At 47.8% G+C, this 24,841-nt stretch overlaps 8 protein-coding genes across 8 annotated transcripts; 6 read left to right on the top strand and 2 right to left on the bottom strand.

Annotated features, from left to right (window-relative positions):
- The first annotated feature begins 1,489 nt into the window (after window positions 1-1,489).
- Window positions 1,490-4,268, top strand: F5Y00DRAFT_115610 (Argonaute siRNA chaperone complex subunit Arb1-domain-containing protein). The gene is made up of 4 exons (XM_048003957.1): window positions 1,490-2,394; window positions 2,445-2,462; window positions 2,520-2,801; window positions 2,860-4,268. The coding sequence occupies exons 1-4, from the start codon at window positions 1,925-1,927 to the stop codon at window positions 3,695-3,697; spliced, it is 1,608 nt and encodes a 535-aa protein (XP_047863448.1). The 5' UTR covers window positions 1,490-1,924; the 3' UTR covers window positions 3,698-4,268.
- Window positions 4,269-5,740, top strand: F5Y00DRAFT_115601 (uncharacterized protein). Its single transcript, XM_048003956.1, has 2 exons — window positions 4,269-5,389; window positions 5,445-5,740. The coding sequence occupies exons 1-2, from the start codon at window positions 4,839-4,841 to the stop codon at window positions 5,632-5,634; spliced, it is 741 nt and encodes a 246-aa protein (XP_047863447.1). The 5' UTR covers window positions 4,269-4,838; the 3' UTR covers window positions 5,635-5,740.
- Window positions 5,741-6,159: 419 nt separating this feature from the next.
- Window positions 6,160-7,158, top strand: F5Y00DRAFT_115587 (glia maturation factor beta). Its single transcript, XM_048003955.1, has 4 exons — window positions 6,160-6,455; window positions 6,520-6,622; window positions 6,706-6,839; window positions 6,915-7,158. Exons 1-4 carry the CDS (start codon window positions 6,453-6,455, stop codon window positions 7,101-7,103), a joined length of 429 nt encoding a protein of 142 aa, XP_047863446.1. The 5' UTR covers window positions 6,160-6,452; the 3' UTR covers window positions 7,104-7,158.
- F5Y00DRAFT_115581 (nucleotide-binding protein) lies at window positions 6,669-8,423 on the bottom strand. Its single transcript, XM_048003954.1, has one exon. It carries the CDS (start codon window positions 8,239-8,241, stop codon window positions 7,213-7,215), a length of 1,029 nt encoding a protein of 342 aa, XP_047863445.1. The 5' UTR covers window positions 8,242-8,423; the 3' UTR covers window positions 6,669-7,212.
- A 2,099-nt stretch (window positions 8,424-10,522) lies between these two features.
- Window positions 10,523-14,777, top strand: F5Y00DRAFT_241019 (Arginase/deacetylase). Its single transcript, XM_048008320.1, has 2 exons — window positions 10,523-13,103; window positions 13,158-14,777. The coding sequence occupies exons 1-2, from the start codon at window positions 10,668-10,670 to the stop codon at window positions 14,259-14,261; spliced, it is 3,540 nt and encodes a 1,179-aa protein (XP_047863444.1). The 5' UTR covers window positions 10,523-10,667; the 3' UTR covers window positions 14,262-14,777.
- Window positions 14,778-14,969: 192 nt separating this feature from the next.
- On the bottom strand, window positions 14,970-19,546 carry F5Y00DRAFT_241018 (uncharacterized protein). The gene is made up of 3 exons (XM_048008319.1): window positions 17,343-19,546; window positions 16,101-17,289; window positions 14,970-16,018 (listed from the first exon to the last, which is right to left on the bottom strand). Exons 1-3 carry the CDS (start codon window positions 19,105-19,107, stop codon window positions 15,238-15,240), a joined length of 3,735 nt encoding a protein of 1,244 aa, XP_047863443.1. The 5' UTR covers window positions 19,108-19,546; the 3' UTR covers window positions 14,970-15,237.
- Window positions 19,547-20,750: 1,204 nt separating this feature from the next.
- Window positions 20,751-22,307, top strand: F5Y00DRAFT_241017 (GroES-like protein). Its single transcript, XM_048008318.1, has one exon. It carries the CDS (start codon window positions 21,163-21,165, stop codon window positions 22,177-22,179), a length of 1,017 nt encoding a protein of 338 aa, XP_047863442.1. The 5' UTR covers window positions 20,751-21,162; the 3' UTR covers window positions 22,180-22,307.
- Window positions 22,308-22,555: 248 nt separating this feature from the next.
- F5Y00DRAFT_271068 (uncharacterized protein) lies at window positions 22,556-24,811 on the top strand (the record flags this gene model as incomplete). Its single annotated transcript, XM_048012726.1, has 6 exons — window positions 22,556-22,806; window positions 22,882-23,260; window positions 23,324-23,544; window positions 23,610-23,825; window positions 23,908-24,176; window positions 24,237-24,811. Exons 1-6 carry the CDS (start codon window positions 22,670-22,672, stop codon window positions 24,809-24,811), a joined length of 1,797 nt encoding a protein of 598 aa, XP_047863441.1. The 5' UTR covers window positions 22,556-22,669.
- Window positions 24,812-24,841: the final 30 nt, after the last annotated feature.

Here is a 24,841-nt window from a genome sequence, read left to right as displayed (position 1 = left end):
TCAGGGGATTACAGGCGTTGTTCGCCAGTGAGGGTGGTGATATAGCGATTTTAGGTGGCTTTGGTGGCCTTAGGTGCCTTGGGGCCTTGGATTTAATGGCCTTAGGTGGTTATAGTGGCCTCAGGCATTAATATCACTAAAACCTGCTGTAATGAAATAACAGTGGTTACAGGGGAAAATAATGCTGGAATGCCCTGTATTCCAGTCCGATGTATCCCTCCACTAAATTTGTATGGGACTATACATCCACTTATAAGCCTTGCAGGAAAACTAACCCTTGCAGGATTGCTAACCCTTGCACAAGGCTTGTCACTGTAGTTAGGCCTGTACAAGGCATGCGCAAGGCTTATAAGTTCCCTATAATTCCCGCTAAGGTATGCAGTGCTCAACTTTAAGCTGGACCGCCCTGCCGCCGCAACAAGAGGGAATTGTTAATAGGGCATATGGACATCCATGGATGGGAATTGTGTTGCACCATCGCGAAACAAGGCTTACCTTAACCCCCATAGCAAAACGCCCCTTTAACCGCAGCATGCAGATGCAGGATAACAAACAAGGTATATGCAAGCTGTACAGGTTTAGGTGATGGCAATGAGCTAAATCCCAACCAGTTCCAACCAGTAATAGCGCTAATGCTCAGCTTTGCCCGACTATGAGATATGTACATAGAAGACGGATGGCACGGCATTCCCGCCCTTTTTTTTTGGTGGCGGACTGCAGCAGGGTATGCAAATTTACTACGTTTACCTACTGGCCGTAAATTTGTAGAATCATACGGGCTCAGCCACATATCGCATGAATTATATCGACAAATCTGCCTTGAAAGTTTATTTGCTGCATCATTTGACTCATTCCAAGCGGCAGGACAGTTTTGACCAACCTCTATACAGGTAGCTGCAGGTAGTAGATCACTTGCGTCGTTGTTGGTGGTTGGTGTATCCCATGCCCTATATCTTCGTCGTCGGAGACATCATAGAGTAGGATTGGGCAGTGTTGATCTAATTTAATAGGGGTAGTTTATTCCAAAATCGCCGAATAGATCTGTCAACTTCCAGTACCTATTCTCCCCTTGCATCCTACATGTAAGACGGCCTCCTGCAGGAAATCTGCATTATAGAGATTCGTACCTTCAGGCCTTTTAGCTATAAATGGGAGGGGCTTCTGAGGTATTTCGGGACGATGCATCTTTTTTGTATAAGTGCCTCAAGGCCGATTGAATATATCTGTCTCGGATAGACGGTACTTAGGTAGGTAGATATTATTGAACTGACAAACAATATGCGTTTGCTCATACTGCCAATATATTACTCCATAAGTTGTTTGTTTGTTGCTGTTGTAAGGCGCTGAAGCCGGTGTAGGTGTTACTTCAAGCATGACTGATCGCATCTCGCATCTCGCATCTCCTTTAAAGACTACCTGCCAGTCATTGTGATCAGATATGGTAATTTTTAGCTGTTCTTAGGTATTCTTATCTAAATCGAGGTGATATGTAAGAAATCTGCTGAAGTCATCGTTACCCTAGGTCAGCAGGTCAAACCTCAGCCCTGTGCTGAACTATTTTCCTCATAAGGGTCCTGCCTAAGACGCCAGCAACTAAATTATTAGGTTCTTGCTTAGAAGTATCATCTCTTGTAACCCTCAGGGTAGGAAAGAGCAATTCTCATAATTCAGCTTCGTTGGCAGGCACGCTAGGTACTCTCTTCTATTACACCTGCTGCACTTGCCTTACACTAGCCCTGCATCTTATGCATCTCAGCCTCATGTCACTGCATTGTCACTGCCCCGTTTCTCGTACTTTTCCAGAACATCGGATTTAACTTCGAGTACCAACACGAATTCGGCTACGGCTCATCGCTATTGACGACATAATACGACAGATCTGCCTAGTCATTCGCCTATCGAATCAGCTGAAGGAGTCGTAACGATGTGCGACCTACCCCCGCATACTAACGATACCAACATGGCCACGTCCCTATGCGAACCAACTAGCGGTCAGTCTGACGCGCACAGTGACAAGGAAACAACCTCTGCGGTGGATATCGCAAGCTCATCGCCTAACTCTGAGCCCAGTGAGCCGGGCAGTGACCAAAAAGCTACCAATGACACTCCCACTACCGAAGGTGATGCAGACTCCACCAACGTAGAAGAGGCTTCCGATGTTATTGATGGAGGGGTTCAGCTTGGTATTGAATCCGAGGAAAAGAAAAAGAAGAAGAAGAAGAGGCCTAAGAAGAAAGGTGCTGCCGCTCGAAAAAATGTTACAGGCTTCGAAGGTTGGTTCTATGCGTGGTCATGCAGGGCGAAGTCTCGTCTAACATTTGGTCTAGAATTCTATGCCGATACTCCCATAACCCCGGCCGAAGCTGCCAAGGAGAAGAAAGAAATCTATAACGCGTAAGTGTCCATATCCTGCCTCGAAACGGATAATGCTAACGTTACCGTAGATCGCGTTCCTTCTCTGAGTATGATTCACGAATGTTACTTAGCCACATGGAACGTTAATGATTAACCAATAACAGCCGTATCGAAGAATGCATCCAGAGGTACCGAGCTAGCCGCCGAATGGATAGCGAACGTCTTATGCTCTTCAACAAGTATTTGTGGCTCGGGGGCATCGACTCATCTCCACGCCAGTTCACTGGCTTTGCCGAGGACCGCGATGCTCTTGCCGAGGCAGACGCCGATGAGATTCGCCAGATGACGGCAACTGACTTTATCGGCGGTAGTGGTACCCGTTTCTACGATCCCCTGGAGCCTGAGCATTGGTTCGTTGACTTCGAGGGCATCGTGAAATGTTTCCTGTGAGTTATATGGGTGAAATTAGATTCGAAACAACCATGTAGCTAACAGCAGTATCAGATCCAGAATCGTCCCAACCATCTACATGTACGATGAGGCAGCTAATCTCCAAGCTGCGAGCATCATCAAGAATTTCCTCAACTATGTTCTAATGCACGACGTTTGCCCCGAATACACATTCGATATCATGGCCGCTAGAAGAATTTGTGACGCTGGCCCTTATGAATTACGCATGGTGCACGAGCTTATTCTTTCACTCCCGGGTGCCTTCAATACTGCCGCGCACTCGCTTTTTTGCGACCGACAGGTAGATAAGTATGATGTGCCTGATCACTACGATAAGTTGATTGCATTCCGCGTTACAGTCTTCTCGTCAGCACTTGACCAGAAAATCAAGAAACGACTTATCGACTCCGACCCTACTACTATTCGTGTTGTTAACACAAAGGAGGAGACTTACGAAGTAGTGGATATAATCCTGCCGCGCCAGCGAGACATCGTGATGGTAAAGGAACAGCTAGAGGAAGCGGGCCACTCCGGCAAGGGAAAGCCAGCTGGCATTCTTGTTCTAAAGCCTTCTGTCATCGACTTCGGCTTCAATAACTTACCTCGTCCGGATCAAGTCGACTTTAGTAGCGCAGAGTCAGAAGACTACTTGCTTGAAGACGATTTACTTGACAAGTTTGACAAGGGAATGAAGATCAAGGCTATTGTATGCGAGCTCAACATTGGTGTTCGCTTCATCAAGGCGGTCAAGGACGTCCTCGTCTCTTTTGACCTGTTCTTACCTCAGATCTTGATGGAGAACTGGAAGGACCCTGCTCCTAGCACGCGCCCACCTCCCTCAGCCTCTAACCCAAATGCTGAGGAAAAAGCCGTAGTTGATGATGACTATTGATACGAGATCGTGATACCGGGCTCAATGAAATAGTCGAAGAAGCCAAGTGCGCATAAGAAACCGGACAAAGGCTTGAAGAGAGTCTTATGTGGGCTCGGATTAAGGAGCTATTTGGAGACGTTTTTCATCGTGGTACATAGGGCGGACTGAAAGCCTAGACTATGAAGGCTGTTTCTGATGTACTATTTGCTAGGGATACCCCTTAGACTGACAGCCGCAAGGCGAACGAATTGCAATGAATTTATGAACTGAGATCTCAGCCTTGACTTGAAATTGTTAGCCCGCAAGGCCCGCATATTGCTTTGATAGACTTTTGCCCCGAAAGCAAACGTGGAGGTATTCAAAAGTCCTAGATCTCGATGGTGCACAAGCTCTTGGCGCCGTTGCTTCTAACGCACAACGGCGTATCGTGGCATTGGAAATTTAGGCCGCCGTGTCTCTTGGCGCGAGTCCGCGCCGCACAGCTTGCCTGAAAAGACCGGGATGTATTTCTTGGCCCTTTCTTCGCCGGCTGGGCGTATTATCCTCCGCGTCGCCCTAATATATGCGCGCTCTGCTGTGTGGTAGCCTCTTTCCTACTCTACCGTGGGGTCTTCGTAGCTTGCCTATATTAATAATAAGTGTTCAACAGGACTACCCTGCCGACTCATTTACTGGCGAGTGGCCTATCTTATAAGTAGGCTGGTAGGGCTACGAATCAGGGTATTCCGTAGTTACATAGGAGAAATATCGACCCCGGACGGAGCAATTTAGGGGACGAGATCTAGAGGCAGCAACCCACCCAAGACCTTGGCAGATTTGGCAGAGGTCATTTCGAAAAGCATATCCGCCTGGTATTGGTCTGGCGAGTTTCTCGGCATGGACCGAAAGAATGGAGCGAGTCGTTTTTGCTTCAGAAGTCGAGAAGCATCTTCTCCCCACGATTTCTTCCTGTCGATCTTTTCTCTCTTTAATTCCCTTTACGATCATCTTCCCGCCCTCGTTTATCAATACGTTTCTCTTTTTCTCTATCCGAGCTCTTAATTAACTATTAATAACCGGCAGCTGCTTTGCTGGCGCTGCTTCGAGTTCCGCTATTCTTAAAAGCGCGCTTATACTGCGAAGGCCCTGCTGCTCAGAGGGGGCTTACCCGGTATTCGCGATGGGGACCCAACGACGAATTGTCCAGCCAGTAAGCAGTCGGCAGTGGCAGATTGCCAAAATTGTGCTGCAGTCTACTTCGCTCGTATTTTGCGTTGTAGTGATTGGGATCAGTGTTGGAAAGACGTGGGAAGGCGATTACGGCGTGGGAATACTGACGGTACCTGTCACCGCTGCGACGGCGGCCTGGACGATCGCCGAGTTGGTGACTCTTTTTATCCGGCAGCGGAGGGGCTCGCCAGGTCGTGGAATTCACCCCGGCGCCCACGTCGGCGTGCAGCTTATCATATTCCTAGCGATGATCTACGTGCTGTTCTATTCGTGTGTGCTGTGGAGGAGTGTCCAGAACAGCATTATACGGTGCAACGAATGGGAACGTGATCCTAACGATCCGGACTGGGTCATCGAAAATAGGTACTCTGAAATCGGCTGGCGTGCCAATTCTGTCTACATAACGTCGTTTTACTGCCCGGAGAGGAACCGCATTCTCGTGAATGACAAGTCGTTCCAGTCAGCCGTACAGGCTCTTATCGCGTTCTGTGTTCTATTATGGTAAGTTTTTCTATCACACGGTGTTTTTAGTGTGAGATGCCTAACGAATGAGCAGGGCTATACACTTCAGTCTTTTCGTTCGGGCATGCGTCGAAACGCAACGACGAAATAGGATCCGTCCTGCTGCAGTGGTATACCCGCAGCCGGTATGGCCGCCAATGCAGTACGGTGTTAACTACCCCCCTGACAGCTACCCCCAAAGAGGACCGGGGCCGGCGCCGATGAAGTCTTCATATTATAGATAAAGTCGCTTATATAATTGGATGCTTTAAGCATTAAATTATCTTCTTATTGAGACCATAGTAATGCGGAATGATAAGGATGTTACTAAAGTCTAAGTTTAAAACGGAGCTGTGAGCAAGTGGCTATGGTTTTTAATACCTTGGGGGTTTATGCTGTTATGATCTAAGTAGGTAGGTAGGTAGGTACTCGATATCTGTCTTCGGAGTTTGGGGGAGTGACATGATGCTATCAAATTCTTCACGATAAAGACATACCCATGATAGCACAGTAGTGTTAGGTATTTGATACTGGCGGTATCACAAGTTTAATATGATTTAATTAACTGCACCAAGTGAATCCCTCCAGTTGATTACTGATTTCACTAATATCAATACACGGTGAATTAAGTGTTATTGATAGAGTTAAGACCTTAATATTGCTTTTGAATATTAAAGTATTTAACCTAGTCTTTTATCATAGGTATGCATTTTGGTAGCAATAGGTACCTGACTTGTTCTGTCTTACATAATGTAACTAACTCATAGATATTAGCTTAAGTAAGCTAAGACATCTGATAGAGAATCAGCTGCTTTTCGTCATGGCGGGGGCGGGGCTGAGAGTGTCGACCGACTTGCGCCAGCCGCATCGCTGCCACAAGTCTCGTAACACTACATATACGGCTTTTGCTTTACACAGCATACGGCATCTGCTGATAATGTACTAGTCTAATTAGTAGTTCCTCAATATTTTAACATATTACATACCTATTACATATTACAACTCCGTAGGATCGATTATATCCAGGTATCTTGATTCTTTGGAACTACGGACCCCCGTCAAGATGGTAATGCCCTACGAACCGAATTACTCTCAAAGTTTTGATATACTAAATACTAAATACTAAACAGAGCTCCGAGGCAAGACTCTACACCTTCTCCCAGGAGACCAAAGACCACCTACGCAAGTTTCGCTTAACTACGTCAAGAGCCAGCGGGCCGCAAGCTGTCATCTGTATGTATGTCTATCTCTATATCCATCTCGCTCTAGCGTATTTCGTATTTCGAGTATAGCTAATATAATGCGCATCTAAACAGATTATATCGACAAGAAGACGTATGAGATTAAGCAAGATGAAGACAAGGTAGTATACAAGTCTCTCGACGAAATTGCCGACGACCTGCCTGATAATTCGCCGCGCTATATTCTTCTAAGCTACCCTTTGACTCTGGTATACCCGCCCATCCCTTGCCATCCCTTGTTGCGAGCAATTGCATGGCTCAAGATTTGCTAACTACTGCTGCAGCCATCCGGCCGCCTGTCTGTGCCCTACGCCCTCTTGTATTACCTACCGAATACGTGTAATGCCGAAAGTCGTATGATGTATGCCGGCGCGAAGGAGTTGATGAGGAATACGGCCGAGGTCGGCAAAGTGTTTGATGTGGAGAGCCCAGAGGATTTACAAGATATCCCTGATAAGTTGAACACTGAATAAGCTATCTCTAGCCTAGCGAGCGAGAACTATTCAGACAGGTATTTAACCTAGAGATTTCTCTATACCAATTACAGCGAGAGGGTATCTTTGTCTGGTACTTGAATTCTTTTCAGTCGTCGGGTAATATATGTTGTGCGTCGAGGCCTATCTCGCGGGCAACGCCTTTAACGACACCCTTAAGTGCTTTACATGCTGGACTATCAGGGTAATGGTCGAAGAAGCTCTCCCCGTAGTCGCATGCCATCCCTATCCTTGGGTCAAGTGGTACCTCGCCTAAGAACGGGATATCCATTTCCTTTGCTAAAGCCGCACCACCCCCAGTAGTAGCCTTAAAGATTTGGCTCTCGTGTGTGCAATTTGGACACACAAAACCGCTCATGTTCTCTACTAGACCTAGCACTCTTATTCCTGCTTTCCTGCAGAAGTCGATTTCTTTTCTTACATCGAGAAGTGCTACTTCTTGCGGCGTTGTAACCATAACGGCACCGTCAATCCCGCTCTCTTTCAAAAAGCTGTTTACGCTGAGATGCTCATCGCTTGTCCCCGGAGGTGTATCGACTAGTAAAAAGTCCATGTTTCCCCATTCTACTTCTTTTAAGAATTGCTTGATTAAACCATTCTTCTTTGGGCCACGCCAGATTATTGCGTCGTCGCGATTTGGTAACATAAACTGGATGCTCATGACGCCAAGATTGTCGCCAACCCAGACGGGCGACCAGCCCGTGTTACTAATATGTATTGTCTCAGACTCCACGCCCATCATTTTGGGTATGCTGGGTCCACAGATATCGGTATCCATGATACCAATAGTCATGTCTTCGTTCGTTGCGAATGCGTGAGCGAGGAGACTTGTGAATGTGCTTTTGCCCACGCCACCCTTGCCGGATAGGACGAGGATCTTGTGCTTGACTCCCGATAACCGTTCTGAAATCAACGGTATGTCCGGATCTGGACCCTTGGGTGCCGATGCGCATATCGCCTGGTTCGGGCAGCCAGCACACGAGTCGGCCTTGCCGGCTTGTTCGGATTCAGGACCTGGGCAGTGCTCGGGCTCGGGGGCGACAAGTTGGGGACGTGCCTTAAGCGGGTTGTCGAGGACGTCCTGAACGGCTTCGGGCTCTTCAAAAGAAGGCGCCATTGTTACGGTAAAAGGCAATGTTAAATGTTAACGGGTTGGAATAGAGACAACCATATATATATCTGGAGAATATCAGTGGTAGTTATTTCTATTCGGAAGGAATCTATTCGGAAGGAAGTCTGGTGTATTAAATTAGGTAAGTGGCCAATTAGTATGAGGCTATGCTTAGAAATCTAGGAGAAATAATAGGCAGATAGGCACATGCAAATGTAAGATCAAAAGTGTTATCGATACTACTACGTATCGCTCTTTGCCCGACTTTTAGGAGGGATATTGTGTTGGGCTGAGACCTCCTTCCTAATTAGGCAATTCGTCTGTGCACACTTGAACCCAGGCTTCTCATTGGCTGGAGGATTGGCACTAGTAGGAGACTAAGGATTTAGTAGGTTAAGATTATGCAGCTAGTGTTTTAGTGCGAAAGATAAGATAAGGGAGTGAACTAAATCACATGATCTTAAAGCCAGGACAGCGTATAACATACTCTCTCTTATACACATTTAAATAACTTTACAATAATAGCAATTCAAACATTAAAATTGGTATCATTCAATAGCCCTAATTGATGCGAAAACAATGATACAAGTTGCATATAAACAGGCCTCTTCGTTGTTGTGTTATAGTAGAATCATACATTAGCGTCAGTATATAAGATCTTATGACCGTATTGATACCGTATATTCACGGTATAATTGTCTGAATAGTTGCGCATCTCAGTACGAAAGAAGCACGGTAGCCACATCTACCAACAGTATTGGTATCAAATGGTATTTTCGCGATTGAACGGTTGGTGGATCGAATGGTTTTTCCCTTGCGAATGGTTTTTCCCTTACGAATGGTTTTTTTTTGACCAACGGTTTTTTTTGGGAACCAACGGTCTTTTTGCGGTCCTAGTACGGTTGGGGGAAGGTGCAGTACATTAGGTAGGTAGGTAGGTAAGTAAAAAAAAAACTTACTTACATATACTACTATACGTACTTGCCTCAATACAAGTATACTATACAGCAGTAGTCATTAAAGTAGGTAGGTAGGCAGACATTATATTACTTTCGAACGCTTTACGGCTACGGCTACGAGGTTACTATTCAAATAGACTATTACATATTACAGGCGCGTATAACCTGTAACTACTTAGGTATATAAAGGTGGCATTCGCAACTTCCTTACTTGATTATTACACCTTCCCGGACCGTAAAAAAACCATTCGTCAAGAAAAACCATTCGTATAGATATAAACCGTTCGGATAGCCAACCAAAGATATACCATTTAAGCCAATACCGGTTGAAATATCAAAACATCTAGGCATTCAAATAGTATTAGAGCCTCAAACGGTAGATCTACGGTCTGGTCCTTATTTACTGTAAAAGTACGGTACCTAGGACTTATATCCTGACGCTAATGTATAGTAGTATCAAATAGCCCTTGTCTGGAGAGGGAAGCACGTGACACCCTTTACAGGCACTTCTATGAAGTCATTTTAATTAAAAAAAACATAACCTAAAGGCATTTGATTGGCTAAGCTAAAGCTGCAAGCTCCTTGATTGGCTGAGAAAGGGAAAATACTTGGGTACTGAGCTAAAGATGGCCAAGTGAGGTTAGCCCAGGTGAAGATAAGAGACAGCCAAGCCTGAATAAAAGGTTAAGCAATAAGGGGACCACATCACATAACCACACCACATGACACGACCAGGGCTTTACAAGAGGCTAGGTTCGAATCCCACACATCCCCCTTTTTAATTTTTTAAAAGAAGCAGTCAACAAAGGGGAGCTTAAGAGAGCCTAGGATAGCCGGAGCATTGTGTCGCCGCTGCCGGGCCGCGCGAGGGGGGGTGCGAGGCCCGCGTTAGCGGGCCGAGCGCCCCCCCTCGCGCGGCCTGGCAGTGGCGGCACGTGACCCTGGAAAGGGGAGGGGGAGGGGAAGATGAATAAGCGGCTAAATTTCGGAGGGGACGGGGACGGGGACGGGGACAGGGATGACGTAAGATGATGACATAAGCCTTACCTTGAGCCTGGCTAAAAGTCGGGATCTTGCGGTCCCCCTCAGGGGGGGGCCCTCGGTTTCTATGTCACTTGGTGGGGTAAATACGTAGAATAATACAAGTGAGTCTCCGGAATCGCTAACATGCAGATACGCAGCTGGATCCATGCGTAATGACCCACATTAAACCGAGACTGCATAAAGTAGCACCCGAACTAAACCTGATACGGTCTGCGCGGGTCTGCGCGACGTGAAGATGGAAAACATAATCGACAGGGTCCGGTTTAAATCAAACAATTTAACATCAACATCGTCGAACACCCCCTCCTTTCCATGTAGGTATCCATCAGCCTCTGTCCAAACATCGCCGTCCACATCTATAGTATCCGCATTTAATCGGCCTGGCAGCCTGGCTACCATAATTCCTCCAATGAACACAAGATTGAAACCATGGCTTTCCCCGAGCGTGGTCGAGCTCAGCCGAAGCTCGAAGAAACAGCAAACCCCTTCGACGATCGTGAACTTTTACGCTCATTAAATAAGCTGTCCCTTTCCACTTCATCTTCGAACTCGAATTCTACGACGAGACCCTCGGCCTTGCGCATATCTTCCTCTCCAACATCGAATGCGCAATCAAATCATACAGATTCAAGATTGACTTCTATTTCCCCTAGCGCTAGGGCGCCCTCTCGAAGTCCTGTAAACCGGGTTAATTCGAACGGACTCACCTCTCTGTCCCGATCATCAACTCCGACCTTGTTACGGAAGACTTCAATGAATTCTCTACACTCCTCGAACGGGATTGCCCCGAGCCGCGCGCCCTCACGTCGAGGTAGCTCTAATCGCCTTTCACCAAATGGCCCCAGATCACCATTGAACATAGCGGAATTCAGGGAGAAGCCGGCACTTAGTGCCTCCTCTGTGGCAGGGTCGTACATGAAGAAAGAGTTGGAATTGCTTCACGGCGAATCAGCAAGCTACCGTCCAGAGACTATAGTCATTCTGAACGATGCATGCTATGGACATCGGTATTCGAGACCTCGTGCCACCAAGGGCGACTTGAATAGCATTGTCGAACGACCCGAGAGAATCCAAGCGAGTGTACTTGGTGTATCAATGGCATATGTTCGACTCGGAGAGCGGCATTGTGATGGAAAATACCCTATCTACCCCGAACTTGATCCCACCTCGATTCCCACTGTCCCTTTTCATATCCGTAAGACCAACCGCACTCTTCCACTAGATTCAGCAGCAGTGACCAATGTTCATGGCACGAAGTGGATGGAAGAACTGAAGATTATGTGCGAATCGGCCGAAACGAAACTCGCCCTAAACACGAACGAGTTACGTAGACCCGAAATGAATAGGGGATCACATGCAAGTCCTCCCCAGGAGCTTCACAAGGGAGACCTCTACCTATGTCCGGAGTCCTTAAATGCATTCGAAGGTGCCCTCGGGGCCGTTTGCGACGCCGTAGATGGAGTTTTCAATGACTCCCCGTACAAGCGTGCCTTTGTCGCTGTGCGTCCTCCCGGTCATCATTGCTCTGCGTCCCACCCGTCGGGTTTCTGCTGGGTCAACAACGCACATGTGGGTATTATGCATGGGTTCTTGAATCATGGATTGACACATGCGGCAATAATCGACTTTGATTTACACCACGGAGACGGTTCTCAGGCCATCGCTTGGGACCACAACAAGCGTAGCTTTACGGCAACAAAGAATATGTCTGCATGGAAAAGAACATCCATTGGATATTTCAGCCTTCACGATATTAACTCCTATCCTTGTGAGTACGGCGACGATGAGAAGGTTAGGAATGCTAGTGTCTGCGTGGAAAATGCACATGGACAATCTATATGGAACGTTCATCTACAAGAGTGGAAGTCAGACGTAGAGTTCTGGAAGCTATATCAGTCCAAATATTCGATCCTCTTAGACAAAGCTCGAAGTTATCTCCGAACGCAGACGGAACGATATCGCGCTTCTGGTCAGGTGCCTAAAGCCGTCATCTTTTTGTCTGCTGGCTTCGACGCGAGTGAATGGGAAAGCGCGGGGATGCAACGGCATAAAGTCAATGTTCCAACCGAATTCTATGCTCGTCTTACTCGAGATGTAGTCAAGCTTGCATCTGAAGAAGGACTCAGTGTTGATGGCCGGGTTATCAGCGTTCTCGAAGGCGGTTATAGCGACAGGGCCCTATATTCAGGTGTTTTCAGTCATCTGAGTGGTTTGGCCGGTGATGACTCTACTCCGGTAAAGGAAGAGATTCCCAACGGACTCGGCTATGAGATGGGCAATAGGGTTGGCTCGCTCGGCAGACGAAATACTTTGACCGGGCAGGGCATCGCAGGATTCCCTTATGACCCAAACTGGTGGTCTGGTTCTGAACTTGACCAATTTGATGCCTTCGTGAATGCACCACCTATAGAGCAACCTAAAAAGCTGCGGGCTTTCGTACCTGGGAACTATTCCTCCCCGACGCAGGCATCAAGCGCTAAGGCAGTCGATCCCACTAAAGTCCGACGAAGTGTGTCGGGATTCTCTCAATTATCCGTTTCCAGGCCCCCAACTCCACCTCTACCTGATGTACCTTGGACAGCTGCTGCTCATGAGTTAAGCAAGCTGCTTATTCCGAAAGACCGCCAGGTCAACAGCTTCAAGTTTGAGGAGCTGAATGCCGGTGCAACTAAAGCTAAAAATGAACGTCAGTCTCTTCCTCCGAGCGGCTCAACTAGTGGTGATGCAGCTCCAACTGTAGCCATAGCTGCTGCCCCTGTAAGGAAATCTCAACGGGAGAGAAAGCCGGTTAAGTATGCTGAAAGCGAAGAGCCCAAAACGCGTAGGAAAACGGTTTCGGGCTCGTCCGTCCTCGCCACAGAGAAGGTAAGCTCCCGCTTAAAATACGTCCTGAGTAGGTATCTAACAATAGACCTATAGGCTCTCGCTCGAGGGATTCCTACACAAAATGGCTCTGGACAACCTCGAAACCTTGGTGCGGTAGTCGGAATTAATGATGCACCCGGTGCACTACAAAGGCCTAGTACCTCACAAACCATTCGCCCCGAATCATCCATGAGTGTGCGAACTCAGGCATCCACCGCATTGAATGTGAGGAAGACTAGGCCAGCGGTGCCCGCCAAAAAGGAGAGTATTCGGGCACCAAGAAAGACTAAAGCCCCAGTTGTCAAAACTGAGGGCGCTTCACAGCCTGCGAGAAAAGAACTTCCAGTTGATTCATCCGGAGATTCGACCGCAACTGTGAAGGATTCTACAGCCGACATAGAAAAGATCACTGGTGGGATGAAGAAGATTAAGATCAATGTGCTCACCAAGGAGAAGAAAGAAGCTAGGCAAAAAGCTGAAGCCGAAGAAAAGGCAAAAAGGGATAACCAAGCCAGCCAGGAATCGAAGCCGATCGAGAGCCCTAATTCTTCCGATTCCGCAATTGGAATATACCCTTCGCTGCCAGTTGCGGGCGGAGGTGAACATACAAGTATACTACCCTCACCGCCTAATGCCGTGCATGGCGATGAGAGAGCTTCAAAGTTGGGAAGCGGATTACTCAATATCTTACCAATTAAATCCGAGACTGAGCGATTCAGTCCAGCAAATGTACCGACTATCTTAACACCAGCTGAGCCCGACCAATCAGAGTTCCCCTCGAGTCCTCCGGAACAACTCACACCGGAGGCGCGTGAAAGCAAGGAGACTTTTATGCAGTCTAAACACAGTGGACAAGTTCCAGCCACCGTTCCGTTTTCCAGCCCGGTCCGTATGCCTGAACCTATTACTAGTTCACCGGCTCGACAAAATGGAACTCGGATTCCTACGTTCAGCGCATCATCAGTCCCTTCGAGCCCGGCCCAAAATGGTGGACACGGGTTTACTTCCAAGTCAAACATACCCTTTGCTCCTCGATCAATCCAAGAGTCTTGGTCAAAGCCGAGAAACCATGTTCCTGTTCGAGCACGGCCTCAAAGCAAAGGTGAAGCAAAAGATGGAGGTATTTGGGAGATACCCGAAACACCGCAACGCTACTAGTTCTCGTTATAGGAACTATATAAATAGTTGAGCTAGTATAAGTATTATACGCGCTTGTCAGTTTAGCGGGAAATAAGTATAGTGTGGGAGTACTCCGAGGAGATTCTCACGTGCGGTGAGATAACGGCGTTTACAGGAATTGGCTTATAGGCTCTACCGTCAAGCTATTAATTCCGGGGAAGTTTCATTATCATTGTTTTTGTTGTTCTACCATTATTTTACGATACCCTTTTTCCAATCCCGCCGGTTTGGCTCGTTGCAAATACTATGCTTATAATATGCCCTACAAATTCTGCTGTAGGGATGGTAAATATAATTTCAAGTGCTGTAATAAAATTCTCGTATAGTTGGCCTGGTTTTCGGTAGTTAATATCTGTGGCAATAACGTCCCTGCTAGTTACCTATATAATATCCTAATGAGAATAAAAATATGTAACTAATACGATAATTTCTGGGTTTACTATGCCTAAGGTTTACCTTAGGATGTTGTGTTGAATGCGAGTAAAAATTTCCTATTTGGGACACATGCCTTGCTACCTTACAGATGATTTTCTTGCCTTATAGAAAACAGTAAAAGATAAACAGGTTTGCATATGCATATTTAAGACTTCTTTATTACTCAGGTCTCGAAGGTACTGAAAGTAGTATCCAGCCGTGTAATAGCAGTAAATCCGGGCTATCGTAGGGGTACCCTCCAGTTTAATGGGGGCAGGTCGCTAATATGTAATAATAATAAAAATAGCATAGAAACATGGTGCGGTGTAAACCTTAGGCTTTTGTGTTGCCCGGAGGGTAACCTCTAGTTTTTTATTATTAGATGGTATAGACGCTATGAGTAGAGGTGAATCCAAAATACCAACCCCAGCCGTATATGCCTATAAGAAGGGGGAAAATGCTACTCTTCCCAAATGGTATCTAATATACTAAGGAAAGAAGTCGAAGAAAAATGACGGCGTTTCGTAACATGGTTTTTAGATTATAGGTTGAAGCCCGGACCGGCAACGCCAGTGTCAATGCTATCCAAGGGGCTCTGGTTGAGCGGTGCCCCTCCCTCAAAATCAGGACTTACGTCCTGTAGTATGTCGTTCATCTCCTGCTCCGTGAACTGGAAATCCATCTCCATATCCTCCGGCAGCATCGCGAGCGCCGCATCGCCGGCGGTGACGGTGACGGTTGCGATATCAGCGGCCACGCCGGGGGTAAGCGGTCCAACGTCCTGCACGCTCGCGCTCGCGGAGGCATTTGAGAGACCGGCACTACTACTTTGCATCACAGAAGCCTTGAAGCGCTCGAGAAGTACCGGGTCGTCGCAACTGGTCTTCTGCATGGCCATGATCTGGCGCGCGCGCTCGCGGAGATGGTCGTCGGAGGGGAACACTCCCGTCCGCCCAACCTCGCGGCGCACGTACTCCGTCAGCCCGCTCTCCAGCTCCCGGCTGCAGAATACCTTGGCCGGCGCGGGGTACCGGCGCGTAAAGGACTTGAGGAAGCGGTTCGCGGTGCTGGCGGCGGGTTCGAACGGCCGCGCGTCGCGGAGGAGGATCGTCGGGTTCGAATCTAGCGGCTCGATCGTGGCTGCTGGGTTCGGCGCTACGTACGGCGGCGCGAACCCGGTGCCCCCTGAGATGGGCGCCCACGCCGTGTCCTTGGGGCTGCCGAGACCCGGCCCGCTGTCTGCGGGTAGGATCCCGACGTCCCGCTTGAAGCGCTGCAGCCACTCGAAGTTGTCGGCCGCGGTTTGGTTCCACGGGTCGTCGCTGGTGGGAGACAGGTTAGCTAGCTGATAACTACCTAGCCTTTTGAGAAAGGGGGGCTGGTGGGGAGATTTGGGAAACTTACTCGTCGTATATTAGCCACCGGGCTTGGTACCGGATCTCTTCGTCGGTTGGCACGTGTCGGTTGGGGTTATTGGGAGACATGGTCGACGCTACGAAGCGACTGAGACCCCGGGCCAAGCGGCGGTAGCAGTTTGTGTCGTTAAGGAAATAGGGACCAGTCTTGATGGAGCTGTTGAGGGCGTTATTGGTTGCATGGGGGTTGTGACAGGAAGGTAGTTCGTCAAGTAGAGGCCCAAGGTACTGTGAATCTCTTGTAACAGTTGTAGCAGCTTGGTCCTGAGATGGTAATGGCCTCTGGTTGATAGGAGACACGCTGGATGTAGATGTATTAGCAGCACGATCGCGTGGATGTCGCTTTCGGAAGCGTTGAAGCCATTCTTTATCATCGGCTGCCGTCTGGTTCCATTCATCGTCGCTGTCATAGATAATTACGCGGGCCTCTCGCTGGAGGTCGGCGTCTTGAGGTTCGATGCCTGCTGACCTCTGTCCCTCGAGGTATTCGCCGAGCTCCCGTTCCAATCTACTGTAATTGTGAATAGTAGAGTCTATAGTCTTAGGATCTTTCGACCTTAGATTAACGTCCCCGACGTCCTCACTGCGCGGAAGATGTGCCCGCTGCCTAAAGTTCTGAAGCCAAGTCGTAGAACCATATATCATGCGCAACAGCCAGTTCGCTATATCTTCCGCGGGGTGATTAGACTTCTCTTCCATTCTACCGATGATGCGACAAGCTTCGACTTGAAGTTCGTGGTCCATAGCTGTTAGGCCCAGTAGCTGCTTGGCCTTGACGAAATCTTGCATCTGCCTCTCGAACTCGCAGTTTTCGAAAATATTGTCCTTGCCATTAATACGTAACGAGGATAATCGGTTATCTGACTGTCCTCGAATCGGCCGTAAGGCAGCGCTTCGAGATATCTCCTCCGAAGACATCACAAGGTCACGTAACCAAGATGATGCTTCCCAACGGGGACGCTGGAAACTCTTCGTTTGGATCTCCGATCCGTAGAGAATGGAACAAGCTTCTAATTGCATCTCGGCATCATTTGGCGCTCTTCCGTTATCTGCGGTGAACATAGTAGCCCAGTGCTGAAGCTCCGATTTCAGTAACTCATAAGCGTTAATCGGTGTCGTCGGGGGGCTGCTGCTAGCCCTATAAGGTAGAGGGGTATTCCTCTCGTCGTGAATTAAATCTGTTCTCGTCAATTAGATATTTGTATAGGAGAGAAGCACGATAGTCTCTCACAAGGTGGGATAGAGTTTTCAACCATCTCAAGCACAGGGGCTTCGAAACCCCAGTCGCCCTTCCAGTCAGCCATAGTGTTACCGGTCTTAAAGTGTTCAGCCAGATGGTCCACTCGGATTGTCCAGCTATCTAACACGACACCACAGAAACCACATCGTGACCTAATCTCAGGAGAGGACACTCGCCACTTGTCCATTGCCCACGGAAGAAACTTGACATTGTGCACGAGCTTAAGATGTTGTCGGAGATGATCCTTCCTATAAAACGTCCTCTCTCCCAACGTCCGCTCGGTACACCCGGAGAAATTATGAGACTCCATGTGGCCATCGTCCGGATTCGCCTCGCCGCAAAAGACACAACTCATCATGCCGTTTTCCGGGTTTAGAGTCCTCGGGCCATCAGGAGAACATATCCATCGCTCGAGAGACAAATGTAAGGATTTCTCGTGCCGTTGCCAGTCATGTTTAGTCCTAAAAGTCTCTGTACAGAACGTGCACTGGTAAGTTTTGAGCGGTTGGTTGAGACTTTCATCGGCTCGTGCGGGCGGAGCTCGACGGCGGCGACGACGGCCTCGAGTTCGGACGAATGATGATAGCGAACCGAAGGAACCACGCGATTTACTAGAATATGCCGAGGCGAAGGAGTTTCCGCTAGAATGAGAGGTACCCAAACTGCTGGCAGACGATTGATTGCATAGCGACCTACTTGATCCGTCATCTGAATAGTTAGAAACGTAAGGACTGTTCCGACCCGATCCGGATGTTTGCGAATATGAATTGGAAGAGTCCGACACGGCTTTAGCAATAGCTGCCACGGATGCAGGTTCATTTTCCGGAGGAGAATTCGCCCATCTCTGCAAGGGGTTCATGTTCTCAAACAACGCCGGCGTGCCTCTCCGCTGTGGAATATCGATGGCTTGGACATATCCTCGGCCAACATGAGGTGACGTCGCTCGGGTCGGCTGGATCTTTCCACGACGGCGGGCATTTGCTAGCCAGTTCGTAATCTGCGTCTTGCTAAGGCCAGTTATCTTCTGTAGACCCTCTTTCTCCTCTTCCGTAGGATATGGGTGTCTACTATGCGTCGATACCCAATTTTTCAGGATTTTCACTGACTCGCGGGAAAACCGTGTACCGCTCTTAGTCGTAGTCGTAGTCTGAGCCTTTAATAGTGATTGTCTGTCCTCGGCGATTGCAACCAAGCCTGGTGCAGGCGGCGCTGAAGTAATCATAGCAGTTAATTCATCCTCGTGCAAGATGGACGTCTCTGGTCTATCGCCCATTATTGGCCAAGGGTTCGCAGGAAAAGTCGCGCCCGCTTCGGCAGTCAAATTATGTTCTAGAGGCCCGAAGCTGCACTCACAACGTAGAGCAACACAGCTCGTGCAATAACCCTTGTATTTACCTTCTCTGATTTGCTTGCATTGGTAGCCACCCATTGCGCAGTGCGTACAAGGCACCGTAGGTATTTCCCAATAAAGCTGTGAGTTAGTTGCAGATTCCGTTTCCGGCTCCGGCAACGCCACCGGGTCGGCCTCCTGAGGTATCTGGGTGGACTCGAAGTGTTCAAGAGCCCAGTACGACCAGTCATCCCCGTCGACGTCCCCAAAGACGAGGTCCATATTGGGTTGGTCCATCGATGCAGCCGGAGCATCGATAGGACCAGCTACGCCCTCCGAGGTGACTACGGGCTCGGAGCTGGTGCCGACTACGGCAGCATCCCAATTAACAAATTCCATCTCTTCTAACTCGTCGATTGTCGTCATTTAGGGCGCGGCCACCGGCCAAGAGATTTACACCTAGGGCGTAAGAATTGGCAAAATGAGAAGGGCGCCAGTGTAGTAGTAGTTGTAAACTTGTAGTTACAAGAGAAGCCAAACAGATGAGTTAAAAGGAGGACACGTCCCTGTTAAGAGAGGGTAGGAATCTGGGGAAGAATACGGACAACCTCGACTAAGTTTTGAAGAGGAGATGGGGAAAAGAAGTTTAAGGCACGCGACAGATGTATCTCCTCGTAAGTTAGATCCTTAGAAACTACAACAATGCATAACTAACCATTCCGATATGATTTGCATACGCTGCTCCGTTTGTCGCTAAAGCCAAACGCGGGAAAGACGAAGATCCCAAGTTGAACAAGAGTCATCGTCCCATCTTGCTGGCTCGCTATATCGTAACCACTGCAAAAACCGCTTCCGAACTCTGCTGACAGCGCCGAACTAATCCATGCAGCCATGTAATTGAGGGTGGAGTACGCGCCCTTGGGTTGACGAGCAGGGCGTCCGTCGAAATCCGGTCCAAAAAGGCGGGGGGAAAGGGGTTACTATTGGCTATTAGCACTAACCCATTCGCATATTACTGCGACTGTGTATATTCCAGCCCCTTCACTGTGCAGTCATGACCGAATAGCGCAGTCCACACCGCCAAGATATGCCTAGGAGGTAGGTAAGCTGATAAAGGATCCAAATGGATGGAGTGTATTCCGTATTACCTACCACATATCAGAGCTACCTCAGAGATTTTTCTAGAGGCCATGAAGGGAAATAAGCAGTCAAATCACAAATGGCAGAGATGACTGAGGCTTAAAATATGCCGTAGAACGCGGGAATTTAAGACCAGGAACAAATTGGTCAATAGGTTCAGGTATTGTTACATGTTACATAGCTGGATATTGCACAGCATTTAATTGTAATTGGCCAATAGGAAGCAAGCTGCAGAATGCTAAGAAAGACATCGCGTAATACAACAAGTCATTGGACGTAACCAACTCTTATCGTCTTCATTAGTTTGGGGAAACTAACAACTAATATAAACACAATATCAGTTCAGCCTTAAGGTATCCCTGGGCCCTGGCGAATTAGTATGCCAGCAAGTAGGTAATGTCTGGCCAGCTCCTATGGAAAAGTATCACTAGAGTTCAAAGCAGTTAGAAGCCCCAGTAATATGCGTATTGATTCATTATTTTTTACCAGTCAGGATCCCATGATTTATGCATGTTATCCGAGAGGTGATGGGAGTAGGTCGAGACCGTTACTGTGGGACGCATAGATTGATGCTTTACGAAAAAAGAACCTCATTCCAAATATGAATATCTACCTAACCCACTACCTATGTAACTTAATCATTTTCCAACGCACTATAGCTTAAGTCTTCAGTGCTCAATTTACGAGTAGAGGCATCTTTTGTCATCCATAACTGTCGAATAATATCATGATATCAAGACCCGTGATAAGAATCTGGACAGCTTAAGAGGTCCGGGGAATATAAGAGTGGGGCCGGTATCCGAATTGATATCCGGAGGCCGACCGCGAATAACACGGTAGATACAGTTGAAACCCCCAGTCCTATACTTGATTCTTAAAATAATTCTCCTATTTATAAGATATTATGGTATTTATTTGTATATTATACGAGTAGTTAGGATTTAATGACGTCGGAGTTTGTAAGTGCTGAATTAGGAAGTACCGGAGCTACATAATTAGGTCGACCGGAAATGAGGGGCCGGCCGGAGTTACACATATACGGCCGGTGGAACTCAGTATGGCTTTGCACGTATTCCATATCAAGACTCTTTGTAGCAGTACCTCCAACGGTCCCGGCGGCCACCATAATATCCCGTCGGGCTGTCTCTTTTGCCGGTTCGAAGGGTACGCGCATCCGTGTAAGCTGTGATGATATCAAGCAGATTCCGATTATATAAAAGGTCTCTAATGAGGACTCTATGCCCTTCATTTCGAGCATCGATGCAACCAATATTGTGACTTGGACATTCCAAATCATCGGCTTACAGGTATTCTTACACAATTACAGCATACTTCTTTAAGATGGCCCCTATTAACAAAGCCGCTATACTCAGTGAGCCCAAGGCTCATCCCCTCAAGGTCGAATCCACACCATACCCAACTGCTGGGGATGGAGAGATCATCGTTAAAGTGGCCGCTACTGCTATCAACCCTATGGATTGGTACATCCAGATTATGGGAGAGCAACTATTCTCTTGGCTTCAATATCCCTACATTGGAGGGAGTGACGTCGCTGGAACAGTAGTCGAAGTCGGCCCGAACGTCAGCAAGTTCAAGGTCGGCGATCGCGTTCTTGGTTTTGCAGCCGGTTTCGATGCTCGATCCGGCGGCTTCCAGAATTACGTCGCCCTCGAAGCAAACATTGCAGCCCCTATCCCGGCTGACTTGGACTTCGCCGATGCTTCCGTGCTTCCCCTAGGGCTGTCTACAGCGGCATGTGGCCTTTACCAGAAGGACTTTCTCGCACTAGACTACCCAAGCATTAACCCGAAACCAAACGGCAAAACATTACTGATCTGGGCCGGTGCCTCAAGCGTTGGCACAAACGCCATCCAACTCGCCGTGGCTTCTGGTTATGAGGTGTACACAACTTCGTCACCTAAGAACTTCGATTACTGCAAAGGGCTTGGTGCTGCACGTGTCTTCGATTACAACAGCCCGACCGGCACACAGGATTTGGTTGAAGCATTCAAAGGCAAGACGAGCGCGGGTGCATTTGCCATACAATTCGGCTCAGAGAAAATTGTATTCGAAGTAATCAGCAGGGTTCGGGGTGCCAAGTTCGTAGCTTGTGCTATGGAGCCCACTAATGTCCCCGAGGGAGTTCAGGCCAAGATGGTCTTCGCCAGCACACTCAAGGAGAACGAGGTCGCATCTATCATCTACGACCAGTACCTCCCGGTCGCTTTAGTTCAGAAGAAGTTTCGGTGCCTACCTAAGCCGTTGGTATTTGGCCATGGTCTGGAAAATATTCAGGCTGCGATTGATCTGGGGAAGTCCGGTAGCGTCTCGGCCAAGAAGATAGTTATCACATTATGAGGGCAAGAATATGCAAGCTATTGGAGGAAGAATCGACTTATGAAGCGAGATATGACAGATAAGAGGCTTTGCTTACATAGCAGTGGTCATCGTATAGAGCTGACAGTATAATATATGCATTTATTTCATATCTCTATGTCCCAAGAATATATAGTGGTGCTGATTTTAAAGGGGGGGTCTTATTAGAAAGACAATGTCTCGATGTAAGCATTTCTACCTACTGGGGTCCTCAGATAGGCGTTCGATGGAAGACTAAGCAGACCCAATCAAATTCATCCCATAGCGTAAGAGTAACCGGAACCGGGTGATAATTTTACTCCCGTAGCCGGCGGCCGGAGCACAGTTTCTTTTTATCTCCTTACTCACGCAGTCAGCCGCAACTTAAAGACAACACTTCGAATTCTTCCCGGGTCCGTTCGTAAACGGCATCTTTCACACATATGGTTTGTCCTGCGCATACACAAACTCACAGATATCGGAGTCTAAGAATATGGAGACGGCATTATCCACGAATGTTCCCAGGTCTCGGCCTACGTCAACTTCTACATCGGGTATTAGAGCTTGCACGAACTGCTCTCGAGTTAAATGCAAGTGTATATATCGGGCTGACAGCACCATCTGTGAACGGTAGGTCTAGACATATTATTGCCGTTCCTCTCAAGACCAATTATGCCCTCAACATTAAATACTAAGACTGTCTAGGTGCTACCGCTTGAAGAAAAGTTGCACGCCAACAGAATCGGCTGGGCGTCGCGTGGGAAAACGTCGTGGCGTTTCTAGAACTGCCCGACTCGAAGAAAAACTTGATAAACTTATGTCAAGTTTAAAATCACAGAAAGAGACCAGAGGAACCCACACGGAAGATGAAGTAGATAATCACGATGGGCAGCAAGGAGCTCTTGAGTCCAATACAGAGGTGCCATCGGTCACCATCGCGCCTTCAGTGCCGGCTACTCAATCTCTTGGAGGGATAACCGCATTTGACATTACGAAAACTTCAAGTTCAAGTATTTCTTATTTTGACGAAACGTCCCCGTCGGAGGCAGAAGATTTACTAAGAAAATTCCGAGATGAAACTGCAGTGAGTTAAGGTCCTGGTTCCCAACCCACAATATTTACTTATATTACTAACCGCCGGACACAGGGTTTTCTGCCATTGGTCTATATTCCTCCATATGCGAGAGCCCAACAGCTTCGGGAAATGTACCCATTTCTATGGCTAACTATAATGTGCACGGCGTCAACGTCACCAAGGAAACGAACCGCCTTAAGTGAGCAGGCAAAGAACATTGTAGTTCTGAAGGTGGTTATGCACAGGGAGAAGAGCATAGATCTTCTTCTGGGACTCCTCATATTTGTAGGATGGTCAATACCCCCATTCAACACTTTGAAATATCGAACCTTCTATCTGACTTGCTACTGTTACCTAGGTCACATCTGCATAAACGAGATAAACCTTTCTGGACATTATTCTCTCAACTGATTGTTACTCTAGTTTGTGACTTGGGTCTCCATAGGCCACCGTCCGACCCGACTGTGTTCTGTGCTGCTGGTGATATTGGTGAGCAGCGGGTGTCAACTCTGCTTAAGAGGCGCCCCCACGAGGAGCAACGCGCAGTGTTAGGTGCTTTTGTTGTTACCTCTATGTCAGTTTATCAGCCCGCGAACTTTTCTTTTCTCCCCACCGTCAATCTAGCCCATTCAATACCTATCTAACAAGTTGCTTAGGATATCGAATATCTTCAAACATGCACCTGGGCTCCGTTGGTCCCCTTACCTTGACGTCTACCTTTCAAACCTTGCTCAAAGCAGCAAAGCATCTCTAGACGAAAGCCTCACAGCAATGGTAAAAATGCAACTAATCGCAAACCAGATATATGATGATTCTCTATACGCCAACGGTCGCCGGCCTCCGCCACTTTATTTGTCTGCTCTTCGATCACAGCTACACGAGATAACCAAACAGGAAAACCTTAGCGCGGAGGTCAGAAATGATCGTAAGTTAAACTTATGGTCACCAATGTTAACCCATTTCCTCACTAATATGTGCTATTTAGATATGATCTTAGAGCTCTATCACTTCACGGAGCTTTTGATAAATGAATCCGAAATAAGCAAGCCGACCACACCATGGAACGAGCCGGACTTGCGACGATTTGAGATCTACCAGCGCTGCCTTGTGTCAATTAAAGCGTACCTTGATACGTTCTTCTCTACCCCTATACCTCTCCTAGGTAACATGTCATTCGCCAGTTATCCTCGACTTGTCACGGTTATGAAAGGCTTACATACATTAACCATTTTACAAGATCCAAGCTGGGATCGGGTGGCGGTTCGGAGAACTGTTGACCTCATTCCGACTTGTGATAAAATCATCGGGCTGTTCGAGTATTTGAAGGCCGCCTCCACCTTGGTTTCACTCGACGGCGGCGATGATGAATCGTATAACTGGGGCCTTGGGGTTTTCCGGAAGTTGAGAGAAGTCTGGCAGTATGACCTGGAAAATGCGGACGCAGCGAACATTTCAAACCAGGAAAATAATATGTTTGATGGAGTTCGGGGTGGTGGGCCTACAACGCCTATAGACAATGCTAGTGATTCATGGTTCTTTAATGTGTTCGACGATCTTTAGGAATGAGATCGTGAGATTGTACAAATGAAT

Source organism: Daldinia vernicosa, assembly GCF_022497035.1.
Source record: "Daldinia vernicosa strain CBS 139.73 unplaced genomic scaffold F5Y00scaffold_33, whole genome shotgun sequence".
NCBI lineage: Eukaryota > Fungi > Ascomycota > Sordariomycetes > Xylariales > Hypoxylaceae > Daldinia > Daldinia vernicosa.
Note: the sequence above shows the minus strand (reverse complement) of the source record. Positions and strands in the feature narration are given on the sequence as shown.